Source organism: Spodoptera frugiperda, chromosome 29, assembly GCF_023101765.2.
Source record: "Spodoptera frugiperda isolate SF20-4 chromosome 29, AGI-APGP_CSIRO_Sfru_2.0, whole genome shotgun sequence".
NCBI lineage: Eukaryota > Metazoa > Arthropoda > Insecta > Lepidoptera > Noctuidae > Spodoptera > Spodoptera frugiperda.
In genome coordinates, this window is record NC_064240.1 from 4,170,905 (window position 1) to 4,196,588 (window position 25,684).

At 35.8% G+C, this 25,684-nt stretch overlaps 3 protein-coding genes across 5 annotated transcripts in view; 1 reads left to right on the forward strand and 2 right to left on the reverse strand.

Annotated features, from left to right (window-relative positions):
* Positions 1-8,108, reverse strand: part of LOC118268190 (protein roadkill) — a 51,461-nt gene extending 43,353 nt beyond the window's left edge. For both annotated transcript variants that reach the window (XM_035582549.2, XM_035582550.2), the window contains exon 1: positions 7,936-8,108. The gene's annotated coding sequence lies outside the window, so the exon portion shown is untranslated. The remainder of the gene's footprint in view (positions 1-7,935) is intronic.
* Positions 8,109-8,715: 607 nt separating this feature from the next.
* On the forward strand, positions 8,716-10,303 carry LOC118268134 (huntingtin-interacting protein K). The gene is made up of 3 exons (XM_035582437.2): positions 8,716-9,025; positions 9,421-9,528; positions 10,125-10,303. The coding sequence occupies exons 1-3, from the start codon at positions 8,867-8,869 to the stop codon at positions 10,218-10,220; spliced, it is 363 nt and encodes a 120-aa protein (XP_035438330.1). The 5' UTR covers positions 8,716-8,866; the 3' UTR covers positions 10,221-10,303.
* Positions 10,304-12,301: 1,998 nt separating this feature from the next.
* Positions 12,302-24,554, reverse strand: LOC118268630 (uncharacterized). Of its 2 annotated transcripts, none has more exons than XM_035583187.2 (7): positions 24,164-24,554; positions 19,543-19,659; positions 18,114-18,228; positions 15,389-15,478; positions 15,034-15,126; positions 12,972-13,038; positions 12,302-12,505 (listed from the first exon to the last, which is right to left on the reverse strand). In XM_035583187.2, the coding sequence occupies exons 1-7, from the start codon at positions 24,231-24,233 to the stop codon at positions 12,416-12,418; spliced, it is 642 nt and encodes a 213-aa protein (XP_035439080.1). In that variant the 5' UTR covers positions 24,234-24,554; the 3' UTR covers positions 12,302-12,415. The 2 variants fall into 2 exon arrangements, with proteins under 2 accessions (XP_035439080.1, XP_035439078.1); XM_035583185.2 differs by having other exon boundaries at positions 15,389-15,511; positions 24,164-24,552.
* Positions 24,555-25,684: the final 1,130 nt, after the last annotated feature.

Below are 25,684 nucleotides of genomic sequence, written 5' to 3' on the forward strand. Positions count from 1 at the left end.
AAATTTTGATGAAAGGTAGAAATGCAGGGTCTTTGTGGATCAAATTTTAGGTACGGTTCGTAATACTTCTCTATGCAAATAGAAGATGAATTTAATTCAGTCATTTCCTTGAACAGTTTTCCTGAAGGAGTAAACAAATATGCAAAGTAAGCAGATCATTTACCTCTAGTAATTCTTGATGGCCCAGAGGCATGAGACGCCCGCTTCTCATGCATGAGGTTGCGGGTTTAAAACCTACCAACAGCAAAGTACCAATTTGTTTTTTTCAGAGTGAAGGAAAACAAAGTGAACACATCGAAAACATCGAACCTGCGCTTATAATTTCTAATAAAATTATAAGTCTGAAATCGCCAACCCGCATTGAGCAAACGTGGTGATTATTGCTCAAACCTCCGTACGAGAAGAAGCCTTTGATCTGCAGTAGCCACTTATAGGCTGGTGATATGTTGATTAAGGAAACCATCGGGCATAATCGCCCAAAATCCGAATAAACACAAAAATTCAAAGTTCTCATACCCACACGCTTTCAGAAGCAATAAACAAAGAGGTACCCAGTAATTTATTTAATGGTAACTAAAGTTGCAAACAAAATCAAATTAGGTACATTAAAGGTTATTAACATACCTAACCTTATTATGATAGTATCTATGAACTGAAGTTCATTAAACGGCAATTTGACTTTAATACGTTGTCATTGCAGAAAAATTTTGTTGTTCAAAAGTTCTTTGTCCCAACATTATTTATGTTTTAGATATTCAACAGTGTCACGAATTTTGTTGCAGAATGATAAACAAGATTGATACGAAAATTCTTTTTTTTTAACGTGTAAAGACGTCACGTAAAGGTAGAGGACTAATTTTTATTTTAATGTCTGTCGTGTAGATTATTTTAAAACAATACACACGTATTTTTTGGTTTCTTATGGACACAAATATGTGCTTTTGGAGATATATACGTCCCTTCTAGGGAGCAAATACGGCATTTCTAGTAGAAATGTCTCTTAAACTTTGATTAGTTTTATATTAAATACGTGACTAATATTTTTCATTACCTAACTGACGGACTAAATAGATTCTTAATTTACATACCCCGTGGATAGTATTCTTTTTTTTTCCAATTTAGCATTTTCTATAATAAAGTTGAACGGGGTATTAAGTAAAACTATTCTACTACTAATTTTTAAATTTATTGGTAAACTAGCTGACCCGCGCAATTCGTTTGCGTGTATCCCGCTCTTCGACAAATACAGTCAACGCATGCCCCCGCCGCCGCGGCCGGATTCCGTACCATGCCGCAATACTAATATCGTGATATCTCCTAAACTATATGTCTAAATAACACACTGTAAACTGCAAAAATAATCTAAATTAAATGCTCGTGATGATGAACTTACTTATTATGTAAGGATATATGTATTATTGGTTATATCACCAGTTAAACATCACCCAACGAATTAAATGTTTTTTTAATACAGAAAAGAGTTTTTGTGACTTAAATAAAAATTCTGGATATATGTCATCGCGGACTTTTTTGTAGAACTCATAAAGACCAATGTTTTTGCTATACATTGTTCTTACTTGTATCCAACGGTATAAGCGGCGCACGCACAAATGCAATCTTCAATTAGATTTTTTTCTGACTTCTTGGACATAAATCGCTATACACTCAGCTAATATAGTTTCAATGTATTTCAATTATATATAAAAACCTGTCGGAGAAAATACTCTTTCTATTAGTGAAAACCGCTTTTCAAAATCCGTTGCGTAGTTTTAAAGTTTTATGCATACGAAGGGACTACAGACAAAATGGGCGACTTTGTTTTATACTATGTATAGATTCAAGAGTTTGTTGATGTCTTTAAATGGAATTGGAACCTTATGATGAGAACAAGAACACCGATTCTCTTTTAAATAGAGCACGAATGCTTTGGAAACGTCACTAGACGGTAACAGCAGAATCTTTTATTTTCATCTTCAAAGAAATTACATAATCTACAACAAACCTCGAGTTTACTAACGACATGGTGACTGAATGATAAATCTTTAAACTGATAGCAATGTTGTTTTTATCGAGATTGATGCATATTTCATGTAGATATATTCAGCGATGAGTATATGTCGCTGTAGTGAAGATTGGGCAAGTATTTCACATTAGTAGTTGACGAAGTACCTTAGATTACCGATTTCGAAAGAATCTTTGAGACTGGCCACATTCTCAATAATTCTTTCGGTATATTTCGCTATTTTAACGCATTTTGTACGGTGTAATGGGGCTCATATCAAAATGATATGTATAGTAGTCCAATCTTCCAATAGATAGATTTAGACTGGTCATTAGACGGACGTATTCCGAATTTAAAATAATAATAATAAAAAAAAACGACTGAATATAGGCATGGTGCATGAGAGGCCTGAGATCACGCATAAAATAGGCAGTAGACACAACAGCCCAATAGACCAAAGAAAGTAGAATAAAATATATAACAATATGAATAAAAATTTCGACTACATCACATCACACTCATACATATTCATGTATCAGTTTAAAAAAAGACGTTTTACTTTTCTTAAAATATAACTTTTTAATGTAAATTGGTTAAGCAGTGCATAGTAATAAGGTGGGCATTTCTCACGAGAATCTCACGCATAGGTACAATATGCAGATGATTTTTTTTTTGGAAATTATTCATATATTTACGCCTCAAGTTTGACCGTTACATATAAACATCCTATATGAATATTTCTTTTTTAATTACTAACTTAAAGTTTTGCATAATTAATACGGATTTCGCTTTGCTTGATATTAATGTTTTCGATTATCTATCTTTCAAAGTGTGAAAATAATTACAATTTCTTTCTATATTTTGACTTAAATAATTAAGATGAAAATATTAGTTTTAGTGCCCGGCGTGATTATTATTATTACCTACTTATTATTTGAATTATTTCAAGGATTTGAGGAAGTAGCGTAAAATTGGTTGTTATGTATTATTCAAAATTTTATTAAGAATTTGTAACTTTAAATTAAAATATTGATAAAGACTGGTCGTATTTTTATATTTTACAGAATATTATTTTTGTAGAAGATTTGTGTTTCGGAAATGTAAATTAAATAAGGTAGCAACAATGCCAATGATTTCATTTTCGTACGAAAACGTTTAAAATGGAAATAAATACAAACACAAGGGAAAAATAGAAGCATCCCATTTGTTGTTTTTTTTTTCGTAAAAACCACATGATAATTTCCTGAATACGTATCTAAATTGTGTCAAGGATCGCATTAACGAAGTACCAACGAGCATTGTTAATATTTTCCCGTGTTCAACGGATACGATAATAAATCAGGTCAACCAAAATTATGGAAAGCTGTAACCAATTCATAATCAACTAGGATAAGAACACCGAGGTCACTCCATAAAATTAAAATATTTTACCGCGCTGCTCGTAGCGGACAACGCCATCTAGCGGACAGTGCACACAACAAACTCATGATCATCTTACGAAAATAAATATTTGAACTCTTTTAAAGAATATTCATTAAAATTTTGATGATTATTAATAATATTTTTATTCGAATCAGTATTAATGACACGGAAACTGTTAAATTAATATCAATATACATCTATAAATCATCTACAGTAGAACTCCAATTATCCGAACTCCGACTATCCGAATCGCCGATTATCCGAATCACAAAAATTGAAAAAAAAGTCAATTTGCGCTATTATTCGTAACCCCATGCGAAGCCAGTGTTTGCGCGTCAAGTCTTGACTGACTTGACTTGTCTTAACTTGCCGTTGTGCCTACATGACTTCAGGTCCCCGCAATTTAATTCAATAAAAAAATAGTGCAATATCAAAACGTAGCTTTTATTCTCTTCAATGGCAATTTTTTTAAAAAATCCGATTATCCGAATATTTGATTATCCGAATGGGTCCCGGTTAAATTAATTCGGATAATTGGAGTTCTACTGTATTAATTTTACTGTAAGATTTTTTAGATTTTTATTAAATAAAGCGTGATATAGTAATTCAATGACAAAAATTAAGATGTTTAGGGAAATAAAACTGTTTTTAATCTACATTGTTCCTACCTACAAGAAACTATAAAAAGGATTTAGGCTACCATGTGATTTGTGAATAGGGCAAAGCGTCGACATTTCAAGACGAATATTGTTAAACAATAAACAAGAGAGATTTACAATATTTTGAAGCCATTCTGTGTCGGCAACACCTGTTGTATTCACACGACTAGTAACTAATTTGAAGCTTGTAAAAACACCTTGGGTACGCGTACCGCGCGTACGACAGGTGGTAGCTGGTAGCAAATTGCTTTTTATTCCGGTTAGGCGTTGATAAACACACGATTTTTTTTTGCATGAATCTTTGTATAATTACATACATGCATACATAACCTCACGCCTGTCTCCCATGAGGGTAAGCAGAGACAATGGAACGCCAATTGCTACAAATCTTATATACCTCTTTCGCTTCATCAACAGTCATCAGTCTTTTCATGCATACTCGTCGGTTAAGGGTACTTTATTTGTCCCTACTTTAATATCTAGTCCAATCTAGTCTCTATTTGTCCGTCTAGGTATATTTCTTTCGTATAAATCTGCTTTCATCCGTCCGTTCTGTCCAAACCAACTTTGGATTCGCCTCAAAATTTACCAGATTTGGTCAAGCTAATTTTTTTTCTGGTCAAGCACTGATTACAAATAGTTGTATAAGTAACCACTTAGAATCTAAGTGCTTAACTAATACAACATACAATCTAAATCTAATCACTTATACCAATTTTTGAGAAGATAAAACTACAATGTCAGCAGCACGTGACGCGTGTCCTAGGAAAATTAAATAAAACCAGTGATTCAAAGCAGCAACGGCATTGAGAGTGCCCCTGTCTATTAAAAACGCTAAGCTTCCGCGTTAGAGTAACGTTATATGTTTTTACTATCTAAAAATAGATCAAAATTAGGTGATAAGGCCTTTAACTCTTTTAGATCGACCTTTAAGTATTTGGGGGACGATTATCGGTACATACTTAATAGTAGTTACTGATGGCCATGTAAAAATAACTGATAGGTATTTCCACAGAAAAACGCCATTGAAAAGTTAAAAAAAATATTTTAAAAAAATTTAAAACAAATAAGTGATTCCAATTCTCGCAAATATAAGATCAATCCACTTTTAATAAATTCGCATCATGATGAATTATTTAAACGTCGACGCGCCATCTAGCGGACGGACATGCAACTAAGAACAAAGTACCTATCACATATTGAGTTGACGTGCATACAAAAAGCAAAAGAAAAATGTTCTTGTATGTATATTGTATAGGGTTTTTTTTTACTTTTAGGTAGGACCTATTGTATTTAAAATCAGGTAAAGTGAATGTTTTATTGTTTGCGAGCAGGTAGGTATACCTTTTTAGAATATACTTTTAAGGGAAACAACCAAGTAGGATAAATAACAAATTGTGGTCTAATAACGTCATAGGACAATGGGTAGAAATATACCACAGATTACCTGTTATTACACAATGAGCATTGTGTGGATTTTAATGTACCTAGTAACCTACCTAACACAGAATAGTCTATAATATAAAAATAAGTCGGGTTTTCCTTCCTGATATCCACAGCTTTGCATTCTTTAGTAATGGGCCCCGTGAGGTTTATAGCAAAGAAAAAAAATCAAGAGGAAAGCAGGGAAAATCATTTGTGACGAAACGAAGAGATCGCTGGGTTTGGTAGTATTAAAAAAAAAATACTAGATACCTACTTACTTTATTTTTTAATAAATAGAATTATTTTGAATGAAAAATTACTCAAAAATACAATAGTCACCTAAAACTATACACAAGGGAACCTGGTCATTCGTTAGCATAACTTTTATAAGGAAGGATAGTTATCCTTCACGAAAAAGTTAACTTTTTCATGCTCATGAAAATCAATTAAATGTTTTACATGCATAACATTGGTTCAAACTACACAAATAAAATGAACAAGTAAATAATATAAAAACTGTTCAGCATTAAAATTGTTTAGTAGCACAAAAAAAGTTGCATTATCGGAAGATTCTTTTATCAGGAGATCAGAAGATTCATCTTAAAGTCTAACGAAGTATCATATTTTTTTTAAACAAGATTGAATTTGTGATCAGTGTTGGACATATATTCTATAGAGCTTGCCACCTTTATCACAAATAGTAACAAGTGAAAGAAGATAATAAAATAAACATACAATATTTAAAAACTTCCTGTGTAGGATATGCTTTATATGCTTGCCGTGTTTCATCATAAATAGACACGAGTAAAATTAAAAAAAAATGATCATGATGATATTTAAAATCTAAGTTTTATCTCACTGTTGTACAAGACTTATCTAATTCATAGTTACTTCATTTAATAGCTAAGGCCATTACCTTCAATCAAATGGTTAGTTATTATCAAGAATAACATAGAAACAAAACAGTTTTAATAACAATTTGTTAACACTTACCCTATTTTCATCTTAAGAGTACTTAACAAAAGTTCATTCACCTTACTGCAATATTATTTTACTCCTAGTAAACTAATGACAGATACAGCCAAAGATTCAACAGAAAAAAAACTAAATTTAAAAAAAGAATCTGTAAGTTTAAATAAAAAGCACATATAATAAATAAGAAAACAACTCAATCACTGCTATTATTTTGCTGGAGAATAATTGCAATTCAATATAGGACAGGGTAAAAGGGTTAAACATTTATGAATACAATCAGATGCAGTGCTGCCATCATTAAAATGTATATATGACTGCACCAGGAGCTGGGTCAAGGAGAGAGTGGAATAGTGTCAAGATTTCTTGAGTGTAAACATGATAAAGCTAGTTCAAAATTGGAATGTGTTGTGTTTTTGTGCCTGTATTATTTTTTTATTCAAACCATAGATGCATTCTTTTTTTAAACTACAATTGAAAACATTACTAAACTTATTAGAGTGAAAGATAATTCTAACCTATTTTTTAGCTTTTTTTTTATTATTACAATTATGTTATTGTAAAATTATGGTGCCATTATATCCTACTAATATTCTAAATTTGAAAGTTTATGATGCTGTATGTATGTTTGTAGGGTTGTATATTCTTTCATGCAGAAACTACTGAATAGATTTTGAATGAGATTAGTTATAGTGATAGACTATAGTCAGTATAAGGGTACTTTTTATCCTGGGTATGCAAGCAAATCTTCTGGCAGTAGCTAATAAACAAATAAACACTAATTTGTGCATTATGTAAATAAAAATAAGAGTAGTAAAATTATCTTCTTATAGTAAACAGACATTCATAAAAAATATTTGGTTTTGTCTAATAAACAATTATTATTTTCATTTTAATTCAGTTGATGTATTGAATAAGACTCAATTCATGCATGACCACTTTTTAAACATAATTTTGTGAACAAACACTGTACAAGTTTATTACAAACTAAAATAATTCAAAGGAAATAACAAATAATTACCTGCTATGGTACAAATGTACCTTGCTAACACATGGCTGAACTAAAGGTAGGTACATAACACCATGGTTCAAGGTCACTAACCACTCTTGTACCATTTTAATGAAAGCAGAATAAAGCAATAGCCATATTTCACACATGTATGCGCATAACTTCACGAAGGAGGCTCTGGTGAAATTACTAGAAAGGCAAAAGTATACGAAACAAACACGAGCTATCGCGAGCTAATGAAATCGTTCTCCATATTGCCTTGACGTCACATTGAAATACCAAACAATGGTACATGAAACGAATCGCTTTAATGCAATTATTTATGTACCTAGCATCAAAAAATAAACTCATAAGTGAGTAAAATAGTAATAAAATCAAACGTCAAGGGCGAAATATCCATTATTAGTTTGACAATTCACTTATTCTAAAATAGTAAGTGTACTTACCAATTTCTGCCGTTTTCTCCACTTTCCGATACTGCCATACACTTGAAATGATGAACCCAAAAGAAAAATAGTTTAAGAATTTTATTGTACCTTAAAATTAAGGAATTAAAAACAAAAGAAGAAGAAATATACAATAGTATGGAAGGGGTAATGCAAATCCTACGCTGTCAATAGTGTCAAGGTGTCAAATCAAATGGACTTACTAAATCCAGTACACAGCAATAATTAAACGTAAATAACAACTAGGTTAAAGTTACAAAGTTCTGTACATCTTAAAATAATAATGAATTTATTGAAGTGATAATCTTCTCATCATAAAATATATGTAAAAATAATATGACTTACGAATTTTAAAATACTAGAGTAAAGCAGAAAGCCAAAACTTTAAGCTCATTAATGGAATAACAAACAGCTTTTGCTAGCGCTAAATCGCGCTGATTTTACGTTTTCATACGCCGTGAACTAGATTTTTAGGTTTATGGAAAAATTAACTAAACGTAGTATTCCTTCTTGTCACCTACAATTCGTTATGGTCTTTCGTCCTAAAATGAAACAATATTTTAATACTTGAGTTGCAATCAAATAAAATATACTTACAAATTAATCCGAAATTAATCAACATTATAAATTATGTTAGCATTTCATTACATTTAATAGCTGCGTAGCCAGTAAACCTTACGATTTTATAATTTTAAGTGAGATATGAAAAAAAGTTAGATCATAGACAGTAAAGCGATTTCGAACAATTGCAAAACGTTTCCAAACGAAATGGAAAAATAACCTCAAAAAAACAATCCTGAAATCATCTCTTTTTCGTTTTGCTTGACAAGTTCAGTTTGTCTGTATTATGATTATTTAGATAGAGTTTGAGTGAGAATTATTAGTTTCTGTTAAAAGCCAAATAGTAGAAGAATACTAAATAAATAACAGAATGGCCGACGAAGAAATTAACGGTGATACTGATGATATTCAACACGATAAAGATAAAACTCAAAAGAAGACTGCAAAACATGACAGTGGAGTAGCAGACTTGGAGAAGGTTACAGACTATGCAGAAGAGAAGGAAATATCTTCGCAGGATATATCTGGGGTAAGTGTAACAAACAATTTACCAAGTTACTTATTAGGAATCATACCTATCTTGTAACCTCCCATACGAAAACAGTCCAATAAATATTCATTACGACTATAGGTCAATTAACCGACGTTCAGTATCAAATATATCATATTCTTAAAAATATTTTAAATTACTAAAAATTCTTAGTTCAGTGTAGTCTCGACATGGCTAACGACAAAATTCAATCGTTAATTTCTTTTAATGTTAATGCTTGACTAATTATTAACGATTGCTTCTCATATTCTTAATAACCCAATTTAATATTCTAGAAGTCTAAAGATCATATTTTACCTATTAGTATCATAGCATATCTACTTCCATTTTTATTATGTAAAACATATTTAACATGTAAAACACACTGATTACAGGCATTGTCGTTGATTGGTGACAGAAGAAACAAAGAGGCTGCCGAGCGTCTTGAAAAAGAGAAGGAACTACAAAAGGTTTCTGTGAAAAAGGATGATATAGAATTAATTGTAAGTATTTTGTAATAAAATTATAAAACAAACATTTTGCCGGGATTGTCCCAGATGCAGGTCAAAGACCTTACACTCCATCCTTCTTTGCTCATAGACAAAATAGTAATTGACATCTTGTATGCCAGTATATGAGACATAATAGCAAACACATTGTGTCTTGCATTGATTTGCATTCCAGCATACCAGTTATTGAATTAAGAAATATAATTATAAGGTACAGAGCACAACAGCTTGATGTATATTGCTTATTCCTCACACATTATTTTATTAGCCCCTTTCCATGTAATAATGATCTATCCTTATCCTATCGCTGTACACATAATCAGATTACTTCATGCTAATATCAAGGAAAAATACTCTATTAATACTTTTAGTTCTTATACATACTAACTGCCGCACTCAGAGACATTTGATGATTACTTAAACTATTCCTTAGTAACGATTTTGTTCCAAAAACAATTGCTAAGGACTGGGTTAAGGAACCATTAAATGAGTCCGAGTATGGTAGTAAAGTTTTTGTTCTTGAACACAATGTGCTCATTATAAGAGCACTGTTACAATATGAAACTTAACACAACATTTATCAATTTCAGGTAAAGGAGTTGGAAATATCTCGAACATTAGCAGAAAGGACTTTAAGAGAACACCGGGGTGATTTGGTAGCGGCATTAACTACTCTTACTGACTAACTGATTACTTGAATATATTATAAGCTATGTTCACTAACATACTACTGTCAAAACTTATGTGAATAGAATTTTCTATCCAAAGATTGATGTGTTCTTTATGAATTTGATTATTCCAACTACTTTTTTTTTTTTTTTTTTGAGGGGGGAAAATCATCCAGTGACTTCTCCCGCCTTGGGTGAGGCGGGAGGGAGTGTCAGACTCTTACTGACTAAAAACCACCCCGTTCCTTCTCCTGCTTTGAGCCGGAGCCCCGGTAACCTTTTACGTTGTCCGCAGCTCCGGATCAGGCATCAGCCCAACTGGGCCCCATCTGTGGTGGTCTGGCTCTTTGAGGCGCGCGCGGAACGCGACGCGCCGTACGCACGGGTCTGGTTGTGGTCGGGCGGCGAGCTACCCTTACTCGCCGTCCGCAGGCCCGCACTTACGGTGGCCGGAGATCGTCACGCGATCCCCGACGCCCGGAGTGTCTTCTGCGGCGGCTGGGGCGTGAGGAGGATCGTTCCCTCACGCGCTCCGCCTCCTCCTTAGCTAGCATGACTGCTTCGCAGAAGGAGGAGACGGCGTCCCATTCCCCCTCGCTCCGCACCATGGCCTGAACCAAAGCCGGACGCGAGAGGTCACCGTCGCTGATCACATCCCTGAGGACACGGCGGTGCTCAGCCCATGCAGGGCACACCGCTACTGTATGCTCCACCGTGTCCTCCGGGTGATCCACGCAATGCCGACACCCGGGCGTTTCCTCCCGCCGAATCCGAAACAGGTACCTACCGAAACTTTCTTGTCCGGTAAGCACCTGCGTCAGGCGGTAGGTGAGGACGCCGTGACGCCTCTCTAGCCACTCCTCAAAGAGGGGACTTACCGCTGCTATAACAGCGAGCCCAGCCCTCGGTTGCGACAGTCGTTGCTTCCATTCCGCCATGAGATCCCGCCGGAGCTCATCCCGCCATGCACTGATCTGACGCGGCAGCGGAGTTTCGCCCCGGCGATGCGCCTCCGCACATAACCTATATACGTCCGCGAGCACTTTCGCCTCCAGATCCCACGGCGGTAATCCGGCAAGGAGGTTAGCCGCCTCCCCGGAGATCGTGCGGTACCCACGGATCATCCGAATGGCCATGACCCTCTGGGATGAAACCAGCGCGCGAGCTGGTCGTCGCCGTAGATTTGGTGCCCACACCGGGGCCCCATAGAGGGCCATGGACCGCACAATCCCCGCGTACAACCTCCGGCAGGAGGCGTTTGGTCCCCCGAGGTTGGGTAGGAGCCGCTTTAGAGCAGCCCCCGTTCGTTCCAACTTGGGAGCCAAACGTCGGAAATGTTATTCCAACTACTTGCATACTTAACTCAAAATATGACGGTGGAACATGGGTTCCAGTATTAAACATTTAAAAGACATCGTAAGTTTTATATTTGCGTAGTTTCACAGTGTACAGGGCTCATATTGAAGCCACCGTTAGCATGGGCATGCGGATGGCGAGCAATGATAGCTTACTGCTCGACCAAAATCACACCCAACTGTTTACGGCGCGTCGCGTTCCGCGCGCCCCTTATAGAGCCATCAGACCGCCACAGATTGGACCCAGTAGGGTTGATGTCCAAACGGAGTCTCAGAGGACCTGACGGATTGTCAGGTTGCTCCGTCTCAAAGAGTAGTAGGAATGGGGTGGTTTTTAATTAGTTAGTACGAATCTGATACTTTTCCACACACAAGTACACTTACAAGATACAAGTAAAAAATTACAAATAGCCAAGAGAATAACATCAATAGTAGTTTAGATAGATTCAGAAAATAATGCGATTGAAATATTACTTCTTGTTCCAATCTTCATCACCATTTGACGATGATGACTTAATCGCTTTAGCAATCGAGTATTGACTGAGTGATTTTTTATATCAATATCTACTGACTGAGTAATATGTTTACTGTTTATTCACTATTACATAAATACCTACACTCAAGTAAATTATTTACTTAGTTTTTGAACGATATGACGATATAATCCTCGGTGCGGCATCCTTATCTAAATCCTGCAGCTACTTGAAGCATTAATTAAAAAGTTACAAGTAAATAAAACACATATTTACGTAATAAAAATATAAATAAGAACAGTAACTTTATTATGATTACTTGTTAAAGAGTTATCTACTTAATTTACAGTAAGCTAAGGTTCAAAATACTGGGCGGTTCTGATATTCAAATGTGATTTGTTGTGCCTGTGTTTCGATCGTCTTCTGTTTTATTTTCTGGCGTGTATGGCGGAGGCGGAAGGCTGCTGTCGTGGATCTGGAAATATTAATTATGTTAATTTATACCTAATATATTAGTCTTGTCTTGCTGTATAGTATTTTTATAGGATAAGTCAGCAGAATTCCAGACCGTTGCAACTACTACTGTAAGCCAGGATCTACATCCATGAAAACACCGGAACACTGAAGTCCGGCGCGTCCAAATGACATGAATAACCGTCTTGGATCCCACAACGAAATAAATCAGAAGAAATATTTAGAGGAGAAGAAAACGATAGTTTCCACTTTAGCTGTGAAGTATACTTATACGAGCTTAGGCGAAAAGACACAAATGTGAAAAATTATAAATAGTTTAGCGACAGTGTAATAGCATCCTAGTACACTGTCAGTGTACAGAGGCACAAAAAGTGCTTTTTGTTGTGACCAGATGTTGTCGAACCCTTATAGTTTTCACATCGGAGTACTTATTATTTATAATGCAGATAGTCTAGGTATGTACTTACAAATCCAGCATTGAGAAACGCTATCGCGGGGTATGTGGCTGACCCTGCTGCCGGTGTCCGAGAGTATCTGGAATTGTAAAGAGTAGGTATACTAACATATAACAAAACATACTTTTTATTCCCTGCAGGGTTAAGCAGAGTAGGTGCTATATTTTGTTATGAGGGCCATGTAATGGGGAGTTAGCTTATTGCCCTATGCTGGGCACATTTCCAAAAATACAGAAATCCAAAAATTGAACTAAGCCTTATCTATTTCAAATAAAATTTAGCTGAGCACTGGCCTTTTTGCACCGTGTTGATTATTTTTGCCTGCATTATCTTGTAACGGTGCAAATAAACTGTTTTTCTTTTCTTTCTAAATCAATCAACATTGAAGGTAAGTATTTTGCCTGACTTAGGAATCGAACCTGTGACCCTGGATCGGCTGTCATGTTTGTGACCACTATCAACGAGGCCGTAGCTCTACTAGGGTGTTGGCTTGATTTTTATATTTTCGCATAGATTCTTATCAATCAGGAAAAATGATTAGATGACAGATCTCAGTGTAGATAAGTAGGTACCTATACGAGTATGTATATAAGGTGTTCTAAAAGTATCTGCCATGGCTCTAGTGGGAGGTAGTGTTGTGTTTGAAGATTACAATAGGAAATAAAAATTATCGATTACTTTTGAGATTATTTTTCATACAAAAAGCTCTACGTATGAATTTGTTATGAAAGAGCTATCTCCTTCACTATCTCTGTGCGTAGTTGTGAACCACGTTATGCAGAGTAGAATTAATGTTTATTTAACTTCTTTACGTTCTCAAATTGAACAGGTCCGGGTAACGAAATTTATTCACTATTGTAATCTTCAACCACAACACTACCTCCCATTAATTTAAGCCGTGGCAGATAATTTTAGAACACCTTATAACTTATGTGTATACCGACAGTGAAGGTACCTATTTATTGTTGATTACCATTTACGAATATCTATGTACGTAATAATCACAAGTAATCACGAGACTGCAATTGATTGATCAATCGATCGATTGTGAAGAGAAACGAGATCACTATCATAGATTATAATCAGTTATGCATTATCAAAATAAAAACATAAGTAATTTGCTGCGAAACTGCCACTGCCGATGCCGCCTACTTCAATAGGTTGGTACGTTTACACTGGAGAAATAACTAATTAGTCCATGGAAATGTTATAATTTAAGGACCGAGTATGGCAATTTTATTTAGAGAACGCAATTTTAATTTTGGGACATGTGCGGGGTTTTACTAGGATCTAATCAATTAACCTCTAGTAACATTATAAAGCTCATGTACCAATTCAATGGAGTTCAATGGACTAAATGAATACCTAAACCACATGGGTAGGTACTCAGTAGACTCACTAGTCAAAGATTATGTAAGTAAATAGGCAAGGTACTTAATCAAAGCTACATACATACTTGAAATGACTACTGAGCAATGTAACTTATTGTACCTACAATGTTAAGATATATCTATCTACTATTAGCTGACCCGACAAACTTCGTACCGCCTCAAAGATTTTTTCTCACCATAAGTATATAATTAAACCTTCCCTGGACTTAATACCAAAATTACCCAAATCGGTTGAGAAGGTTTCGAGTTTTAACGAAACTAACAGCACAATTTAGTCGTATGTAAATGTATAGATATACCTAGGTATGTATCTACCTACCCAGCTACCTACTGCATACAATTACGCATGTTGGTCGCAGGATAATCCCTACCGTTTAAAGTGGGCCAGCTGTAATTATTATTTAATTTAAACACCAAAGCCTTCCTCTTAAACCCATGCCCTTTGGGAGCCTGGATAACACGGTTAAAGTTACCATTAAATGTTTATTTAATTAAGTACCTAATAATTTTGCATTTAAATTTGTTTCCCGCAAATGCAAAGCCTTGGGGACTGAAGTATTTAATATCTAATCGTCAATTTCCTTGTTGATGGTGCTACTAATTAGGTGTTTACCTTCAAGATTCATTAAAGGTAAAATCTGATATGACGTCATTAAATAAAAAAGTGTAATTATTATTATTACCTTGGCGGAGCGTCTCGTAGTCGCTCGTCGACGTATAACTGTAGACTTCCAATTGACAGTCGACCGTCACTATTAGATCCTGCTCCGTAGGCCCTGTGAAAATGAAAAACGATATGGCATTGTTATAATTGTAATGGTAACTTCATAGTATAAAACAAAGTCGCTCTCCGTTGTCTGTCCCTATGTATGCTTTTAGATCTTTGATACTACGCAACAGGTTTTTATTCAATTTTTTTTATTAGGCGGAGTGTGTTAAAAGTTTGATAAGTATGTAGTTATGTATTTATGAAAAGATTTACTGAGCATAGAGTGTTAAAAAGTCGGTAGGGTATGTATGTATGTACGGATTATTTACCTCATATCTGTAGTAGCACAGAGTTTGTAGAGGAGTACGAAGGTGGCTATGATGCCCAGGATGAGCGCCGCGCCCATTATCACCTGGGTGCTGGAAATCAGAAGAATTTGTTCTAGGGATTCCCTGGAACGTAACATCAAATACTACATTTACTAAGTTAATGTTGACGACATCACTTCCAAGATGGAGAACAGGACGGATATACCGTCTTGTAGATTATTTTAAAATATTATACACGTATTTTCTATTTTCTTACGGAAACAAATACTTTCAAAGATATATCCATTTGAAATATCGCGTGACGTCACTTTAGAGTACGTTTTATACTGAATAGTGACGTAATTAACTCCCACTCCTAAACTTTGATTCGTTTTAAGTATTGTTATCTTATATGACAAAGTAACAAATACGTCGTGTCTAATATTTTTTCATTACCTAACTGACGGACTAATTAGATTTTTAATTTTCACACCCCGTCATCATCCCTATTATATCCGACAGACCGACAGATCGCACGCATCGGTCGGATCGCACGCATCCGACAGATCGTACGCATCGGTCGGATCGCACGGATCGCACGGATCGCACGGATCGGTCGGATCGCACGGATCGGTCGGATCGCACGGATCGGTCGGATCGCACGGATCGGACGGATCGGACGGATCGCACACATCGCACGGATCGGTCGGATCGCACGGAAGATGCAAAGTATTGAAATAAACGTAGATAATGGAATTTAAGCAGCGATAAATGGAAATCTAATAGAATTAATAGTTACTCTCTCTATCTGTTTATATGTCTGTGAACATATATGTAAGTATTACGTATATTCTGAAAGTAAAAAATTTTTTTGTGCGGCCTATCTCAGTGTCTTCTTCCGCCTTTGAGGCGAGAGGGAGTGTCAGACTCTTACTGACTAAATAACTCCTGCTCTTCTAACTGAAGTCTCGGAAACCCGTAAAGAACTCTCGATCTGTGATGCTCTGATTATAGAAATCTCGAGAACCTTCGTAAGTGAAATATATAGTAGGGAAGTGAACATTTATTTGTTACAATAAATGACTTAACATTTGCATTGTCAAGGGCAAACATATTAATAAATTATTGTCTTTAAGTAGATGTTTATAAGTATAGAAGTAATCAATGCGAATCAAAAGTATTAGTAATCAATTCGATAACAACATTATCAACTTCATCGTTGGTACTTTCATACTGATATCTTTACGAGTACGTACTTTAATTAATAAAAAAGCTAATTTAATTTCCTGTTTCAATAATATTTGTTTACCTTTATAGGTAAAATGGGCTTGGTTCTAATTGAACTTAACAATACGTTTTTATTTTTAGTAAACTGCGTTGCTAATGTAGGGCTTATATGTTGTAAATCTACCACGAATGAAAACCAGATTAATACTGAGAGGGGGTGCCAGACTCTTACTGAATAAAAACCACCCCGTTCCTACTTCTGCTCTTCGAGCCGGAGCTCCGGTAAAGCCACTAGGTAGTTCGTAGCTATGGCGGCAGTTCCGTCGAGAATATGTTTTTATTGTCACTAATTTTACTAAACTATAACTTTACACTAGTCTGACTAGTTTAGACTTTCCCGTCCCTATTGTCGTAGGCTCGTAGCTAATAATTTGGGATATGTTACGACTACCAGCGATGTGCTACGGCGTAGCCCGTAGTCAAAGCACAAGAAAGGACCTACAAATACTCAAATAAATTTTAAATCAATAATAATGATTATAAATCAGTAGGTGTACAAGTTCCAAACTAATTCACTATAACGATTTTTAAAACATTAGCCGACTGGTATTTAAAGAATGTCAGTAACCGAACCGCAGTAAATTGGTTAGTACCGCGTTTGATATTGTTTAAAAAATATTACATGTAGCGGACATGTTTCCTATCACATATACTTCCAACATAATATATACTTCCAACTGCATATTTGAAATCAGAATATATTAATGTTTAATGATTATGAGACAGAAATTACTATTGATACCTAATGCAAGTTTTTATTGACTACACGTGTCGCACTCTGACTGTTTTGTGACATTATGAGTTAGTAAATGCACCGTTGAAATGGCAACCCGTATAGAGCAAGCGTGGTGAGTAATGCACGAGTAACGTTGGTGAGTAACCTTCTCCATACGAGAAGAGGTCTTTGGCAGTACTGGCCACTTGTAGACTGTTGATAATGACATCCACCTGTGAGTGTTACATACTTTATTCCGTTATAAATATTGAGAGACTGACAATGCAAATACCATTTTCCGCGAAAGCTGAAAAGCATGGAAATGGACGTTCCTTAGAATGAGAGTGACATTGGCTCATCACTCGGACACTCTCCACTGAATGAAACTACTCGCTCACTTACTGCCTCACTCAGAGACATTTAATGGTTACTTTTAAACTATACCTGATTACTTAACAATTGCCAAGGACTGGGTTAAGTAACAATGAAATGTTAGGAAATGAGATTGTTATGCATGCATAAATACGTAGGCAAAACAGCTTATTTATAAAACAAAATCCACACCAAAACCAAACTAAACCAAACCAATTCGCAAATGCAGGCATGCAGGCAGGTGCAATTTTTGTGCAATATACTCCACAAATCCGAGTATGTACGAGTACAAGACCTTTCCATTTCCCGTAAGTAGGGTTTCCATTTCCATTCTAGGTCCTCAAAATGCTTCTTAAAAACTTGTATGCGAACCTGCAAGTCCATTTACCGAAGTCATCGTAGCATGGTTGGCATACTCCTTGCCAACACGACAGGGTTCCGTTCCCGTATATGTTACAACACGGTCCCATACATGTCTCTCCTAAACCTGAAATACAGACGCTTTCATTACTTTTCTTGGTACTAATTAGGGGTTGTGTTGTTTGAAATTATGCAAGGCATTGATTTCCCAGGGCACGATTTTGATTATAACTTATCTACTGGTTTAGCTGCTCATTGAATATTTCATCATGTCTTATTGAAAATTTCAAACATTGCAAATCGAATCGAGCCTTGCCATGTGAATTTTGAGTTTTGGAAACAGAATCATAAATGATAAATGATCCTGAATCCTTATCTTGTTGTAAGGGTGCTTTTCTACCATAGATGTACTATGCTACGTTGCTGAAGATACATTTGGTATCCACACATAGCTTAGCTCTCGGTCTTTGGTCGAAACGGACTCAGCTAAGCTGCTTTTTATATGGAAAGATGCGTACTATGCTATCTAGCTATATTACTAATATTTACATTTAACATCTGTATTAAATAATTACGTAGGTTAGTTTACAGCCGTCAAAAGCAACAACAAACAATAATGGTAATAATTGTATCAGAAATCGATAGAACACACGGTTTTCTAGATAGTGGATGAGTACTGATATTGTGGCTTAACGTGGGTTCCAGTTATCAGTACAATAACCCAGAGAGGTTCATCAATGTAGGCATAAGCCTACAATATTCATTTGAATTTATGACCACATACATTATTATGACGAGTAAATGCTCAATACATAATGTATTCGTAGTCATATTACTATGTATGTATGAATAAATGGATAGTCTGGCAGCCTCCAAAGGATTCAGGATCGTTTTTAACCGACTTCCAAAAAGTAAGAGGTTCTTTATTGTTACTATTAGTTTGTTATTATGTTGTTTAATTTAGCTGAAGAAGTTTGTTTGTATGATTGCGCGGGGGAGTAGCTAAGTAAACTTCGTATGAAGATAGAGGATTTGTTAATCTTACGGGGATGATATTAACTTACGGGGATGCCCGAATAAGGGCTCTGTTTACGCTTGAAATCGAAAAAAAATACGAGGAGATCCGTAAAAGAATAAAAGTCGTCGACATAGCCCAGCGGATAAGCAAGCTGAAGTGGCAGTGGGCAGGGCACATAGCGCAAAGCATCGACGGCCGCTAGGACAGAAAGATTCTCGAGTGGAGACCGCGTACTGGCAAGCGCAGCATAAGACGTCCACAAGGTGGACAGACGACCTGATTAAGATCGCAGGGAGCCGCTGGATGCAGGTCGCTTCCAACCGGCCTATCTGGAAGTCATTGGGGAGGCCTATGTTCAGCAGTGGACGTCTTATGACTGTTATGATGATGATGATAATAAGGCTTGAAATAAGTAGAGCTTACCTGGACATCTCATACATTTGTCCTGAAAGTGGTTTGGTATGTACCCCTTGGCACAATAGCATACGCCATCGATACACTCGTATCCTTCTCCAACACAGTCTATCTCCAAACATTTGTCTGTAACATAAATGACGTCATTATTCCGTCTGTCTGTCCATCATTATCTGTATGTCGAAGCAAAAACAATAAGTAATCCTTGAACATTATCTTAATAAATGACATGACAACTTTTTTGTTTAGGATTTTCATTATGTTTAAGTAAAATCTCTGTTGCGATCACACTAATATTATAAAATGCTTGGCTCCTATTGCTCGTAGTGACCTATATAACCTTTATCAATAAATGTACTATTCAACACAAAGATAATATTTCACTTCAGACCAGTAGTTTTGGAGATTAGCGCATTCAAACAAACAAACTATTCAGATTTAGTATGAATATTAAAGTTTGTTTGTTTGGATGTTTGTTCGTCGATCATGACTAACTACTGAATTGATTTTGATGAAATTGGGTATAAGCTAACTTAGGAGAACGGGAATGCAGGCGAAGCCGTTGGCAGTAACTAGTAGCAAATAAAACAAAAACGATTTTCATCGCTACAAATAACTTGACGCATATTAAAATAATTGAACCTGTTTATTTATGTAAGTTGAATTAAAATAATACGCTTAAAATGAGATCGTAAAACAGTTCATGGAAATTAGATATACTTATGTATATACTCATAGTATAGTTTAACCAGTAACCACATACTTAGGTACTGAGTTGAACTGTACTGAACATTATTAGGTAGTGATTAAGTGAGGGAGAGCCATGCTTCGGCACGAATGGGCCGGCTCGACTGGAGTGCGTTTCCTTATGTGAGTGAGGTACCGGAGGGCCCTTTCCTTCCCAATCCCCGATTCCCCAACAACCCAAAATTCCTAACCCCCGAAAGGCCGGCAACGCACTTGTAACTCCATTTGTGTTCTGGGTGATTACGGGTTTTTTATGGTATAAGCATAAGCCAATAAGCGAGCAGACGGATTACCTGATGGTTGGCAACCGGCGTCGCCTATGGACAACCTTTGGTAAACAAAACCTTAGGTACTTTTACTACAAAAGAAGAAAGACTTCGTAAAAACAAATTTAACTTTTATTAGTTAACTTTAAATTTTAATCATCTAGGTATCTAGGTAATTCTATTTCAGGTTTACCCACCTAATTGATTAGATCTGAGGTTACCTAAATACCTAAATTCTAGTATTTACTTTTAATTTGTCCATCTAGATTGTGGTGGTATGCGTTTCATGTTTATTTGCCTATAATTGAGGCTATCTATGTGATAAGATAGTTTAGATTTTTATAGATTAATTATGAAATTCCATTGAAAATACAAAGCCGTATTTTTAACGAGACTTATGAAGTTAAGATTTAGAGATTTAGTGTTTTAACTTGGCTAGTGAAAATGCGAATAAGGGTGCTTTTGATGTGTTATGTAGCTATGCTACGAAGATGTAAGCTAACATGTGAAACTATATGACCGGTTCACTTGATACTAAGCTATACGAGATAGATGCGTAGCAAAGAATGCGATGTATCGATAGTAGGGAAACCATCCATAGCACGCATCTTTCCATATAAAAAACATATCTTAGTTGAACCCATTTCCACCAGTGCCAAGCTATGTGTACCAATGAATATGATTAGTGGAAGCCAAACGCATCCACAAAAAGACAGGAACGGATGGTGGAAAAGCACCCGTTAACCTCCTGGACACCACAACTAAAGAGAGATACGAGGTATGATGTAGTGTAGCTTTATATCTTACTAGCTACTTACGCGCGGTTTCACCCGCTCTGCTCAGCTCCTATTGGTCATAGCGTGATGTTTTATAGCCTATAGCCTTCCTCGATAAATGCACTATCCAACACAAAAATAATTATTCAAATTCGTACCAGTAGTTCCGTAGATTAGCGCGTTCAAACAAACAAACTCTTCAGCTTAATAATATTACTACTTCCGCGCGGTTTCACCCGCTCTGCTCGGCTCCTATTGGCCATAGCGTGATGTTTTATAGCCTATAACCTTCCTCGATAAATGGACTATCCAACACAAAAAGAATTATTCAAATCGGACCAGTAGTTCCGGAGATTAGCGCGTTCAAACAAACAAACAAACAAACTCTTCAGCTTTATAATATTAGTATAGATTAGTATATTAGTATAGATTTACATAATATTCCACTATTCTTGGGATAAGTTAGAGACATGTTCCCAAGTTACTCTCCCATAATCATCATCATCCCATTCATCAATTACCCGAAATGATCATCAGTGCAATTAATATGTAATTAAAGATTATATTAATTAAATTATTGGAATGTATTGTTGTAAATTTGTAATCTTATAGATAAATAAACATTTCTTTTTCAATGCAACGCCACGCCTTTATCCCTGGTAGGCAGAGGTGCATATTACAGCACGTAATGGCGCCATACAATGTATGCGAACTCTTCACCATTTGTGTTATAATAATAGCATACATATATACTTGGCAAATTGCGAAAATTGCGAAAAACCAAAAAAGCCCAGTAATACTTTGCTCGACCCGGGAATTGAACCTGAGGCCCCTTGTCCGGCAGTCGCACTTGCGACCACTCGACGAACGAGGCAGTCGTCAGGCCGAAGAAGTATTTTTTGAAGTATAAGCATTACTTGCTAACAATATAACATTTTTTTAAGGGGAAAAATCATCCTATTACTTCTGGGTGAGGCGAGAGTCAGACTTACTGACCCACTCCACCCCGTTCCTACTCCTGCTTTTCGAGCCGGAGCCCCGGTAAACCCGCTAGGTAGTCGGCAGCTCCGGAATATAACACATTAGCGTAGCTGTAATGTTGTATGTGTAAGTAAATAAACAAATACATTGAATAATAAGATTGCGCAATGATTTTCATATTAAAATTGCTTTATATAGGAACAGGAAGATAATGTCACACTAGACATAAGAGTTCTTGTTTTAAGTGTGATGTTATATAGAGCACAAACAAAAGTTAATTGAAATTCTCAAGTGTACCTACTTGTAAAATATCCGCATTAAAGGTCTCGGTACTATGGGGATTGAAATAAAACAAGAAAAAATATGAGAAAACACGGAAAAAAGAAAAGCTGTTGAAGATTATACGTATTGGGATAATAAACATAATGTAATTTGGTTTTATGGTATAAGCCGGACCACGAGCAGACAGTCCACCCGATGGCTAGCAATCGCCGCCGCCCATGGACACACGAAACACTAAATGAGTAACAAATGCGTTGCCGGCCTTTGGGGGTTAGGAATTTAAGAGTTGTTGGGGAATCGGGGATTGAGAAGATGAGGAAGAAAAGTTGTTAGCGGGTGGGCAAATTAACCACTGAATAATAAGCAATTAGTTTTGCTTATGAACCACTGCAATACCAAAGGAGTCACAAAGTGCGTTGCTATGTTGTTGTTGGTCTATGAGTGGGGGAAGGGGAGGGGTTGGATCTCCGGTAACCTAACTTGTACGAAGAATCATTAGCACAAGCTTTACTTCACATCGGTAGTGAAAGAAGCATGACTCTTCCATGTGGAAATGACAATGATTTTTTAGATTAAGTGTTGGACATAAAAATATGCACTTCTATAAGTAATACAAATGTGTTAGGAGTAGACGAAAAGGAAGACAATAGGAATAGGAATGATAACTTTAATATACCTAACATTCATATTGCATTAGAATCTGACAACGATTTTCATTTCAATAGACAATCCTCCATGATCTTATGATAAAAATTGTCATTTTGGAATCTGGATTCATACCTTTGCTTTTACAAAAGGTGAATAAGCAACACAACTACGGAATGGTGGACATTTATTTCATTCAAATGTCACAATTTTACTGGATCAATAGCATAATAATTGTACCGATCTTAATTGTGTACTAGATACTCATATTCTTAATAAGAAACCAGATCAGTAGGGCTACTCCGGTTCTCGAATCCAAGTTTCGTTTAATCTTCGGCCGTAGGTTTTATTGATTTACTAATAGAATTATTTGAAATAACGTTTTATTTTTAATTTCATATCAAAATCTATTTATTTATCTTAATTTCATTCGTTCATTTTTGTTCACGAAAGTTCGCAATAAACAGAATTGTAGTATGCAATCCGCGAAGTTTTTTCGTTCGTTCATTGAATTAGGATATATATTTTAGAATAGGAAAGAGGAATGCTAACAAAATTAAAAGAAAATGCGCATTAATTGAAATATAGTTACCTAATGCGTAAAGGATGCATTATTTTCCACCTGCAGACTTCAGGGGAAAAATGCATTATATTGTGTTATGCAAAATTGCCAATAACTTTTCCATATCATTCAATTTCCTTTCAAAGACTTTTCTACCCATTAATTTCCACGTTACTCTATATTTTCGTGCTGAACAGTCCACAATTTTCTTTTGTTTCAAGTAAACATTGAATGCAATTACGTCGTGCAATTAAAGCCAGGTATTACGCGAACAAAATAAACATTCATAATTAAATATTTACATAGTAACATCTAGATTCATATCGTTTGTTTATATCTACATAAGTACAATTAATAAGTAAAAACATTACCTGTATCATCTCCGGTCTGAGCACACACTAACACAAAACATAAAAAACAAAAAACGATCCGGTTCCACATCTTTATAACCTTACAATCATTTTTATATTATTATAGTAACTATTACAAAAACAATTTCGCATTTAAACGCACTCAACACGACCGTTGGTTGTATATTGAGAACATTTTTGATACATTAAAATAAGGTACGGTGATAAGCTATCAGTGATCTACACTTCTCTGATATTATGCTTATCGGGGGGAACGCGTCACTCATTATAAAGAGTAGTGCGATTCACTACATCGGTGATTTACATTTAACCTTGCTAGAGGTAGAGGCTATTGTCTAGCCATCATATCCTAGCATAACCGGCTATGACGACTTCTCACATCTGATGGACAAAGACGAACCGTACAGCCGTAACTCATATTGTTTCTACACGTACGTATGTCCATGTAATATAGACGTTTTATCACATAGCACATATTTGTTTTTCTGAGTACCTACCGGTGATTTCCCTTCGTCGTAATTAATTATATCGAGTTTCTGTTTTAACGTCTTTGCTCAATAAATGTAGAAAATAAATTGTTGTCCATTAATCACTCGTGCTAATTTATCCTCCGATGTTTAGGGGCAATAAATCAATTAGTTAAAAATCTGCGTTAGTCACCAAACGGCTTGCCTTTATCTCTATCTTAATTTGTGAATGATTTAGTTATCTTTGTACACCAACACTGACGTATCAGTAAATAGCCTATTTATTCAAATAGTTCTGTCTCTTTCGACATTTTTATTTACAATTTATTACAGTTCGACAATAAACCTTGTGTTATGGAAAATCGATACAATATTGAGTTTACGTTAACATATTTTTACGTATTTTTCTCCGTATGGGTAGGTGAAGGTGTGTTACATAATAGTTTCACTTTTCATAAGTTGTTTACTTATATTTTTGGATGTTAAGTGGTCAAAATGGATTGCAAACACTACTTTAAACGTAAAGCAAACTCATACTAGGGGTACTGATCGCAGTTTGATACGTATGACATACCATACATGTACGTACTTACATTAACTTCAACAACCAAAAACTCAGCAATAACTTGCAATAACTTGCGATAAATAAAAGAAAAGAATCTAATATAGGCATAGTTATATCTAGCACCGCTATAGTCACCACGTCGTGTATCGCGGAATTCTTTCATGAATATGAGCCTCTAGTATGGCTTGAAATTAATCGAGTTCTTCGTCAAAAAACTACGTGAGTAAGCCGAAAAACATAATACTTAATTAATTTTGCATGCCTCATGAAAGTTATACACATGTCTAAACAGTTTTGTTTTTATTTTTTTTTTTTAAATACCTTGTTCACTTTTGGATTTTCTCCTGTGTCGGGCGCGTTTACAAACATACAAGTTCACGTACACTTCACACCCAGACCCGGAACAACAATTTGTGGATCACACAAAGAGTTGTTCCGTACGGGAATCGAACCCGCGACACGTTGCGCGGCAGCCAGTTGCCCAGCCAC

Coding starts and splice junctions, on each gene's coding strand:
- LOC118268134 (XM_035582437.2), top strand. CDS start 8,867: ATGGCCGACGAAGAAATTAACGGTGATACTGATGATATTCAACACGAT. Junction 9,026..9,420: donor CTTCGCAGGATATATCTGGG/GTAAGTGTAACA, acceptor CACTGATTACAG/GCATTGTCGTTGATTGGTGA. Junction 9,529..10,124: donor AGGATGATATAGAATTAATT/GTAAGTATTTTG, acceptor TATCAATTTCAG/GTAAAGGAGTTGGAAATATC.
- LOC118268630 (XM_035583185.2), bottom strand. CDS start 24,233: ATGTGGAACCGGATCGTTTTTTGTTTTTTATGTTTTGTGTTAGTGTGT. Junction 18,229..19,542: donor CAAATGTATGAGATGTCCAG/GTAAGCTCTACT, acceptor TCTGTATTTCAG/GTTTAGGAGAGACATGTATG. Junction 15,512..18,113: donor TTCGGTAAATGGACTTGCAG/GTTCGCATACAA, acceptor GTTACGTTCCAG/GGAATCCCTAGAACAAATTC.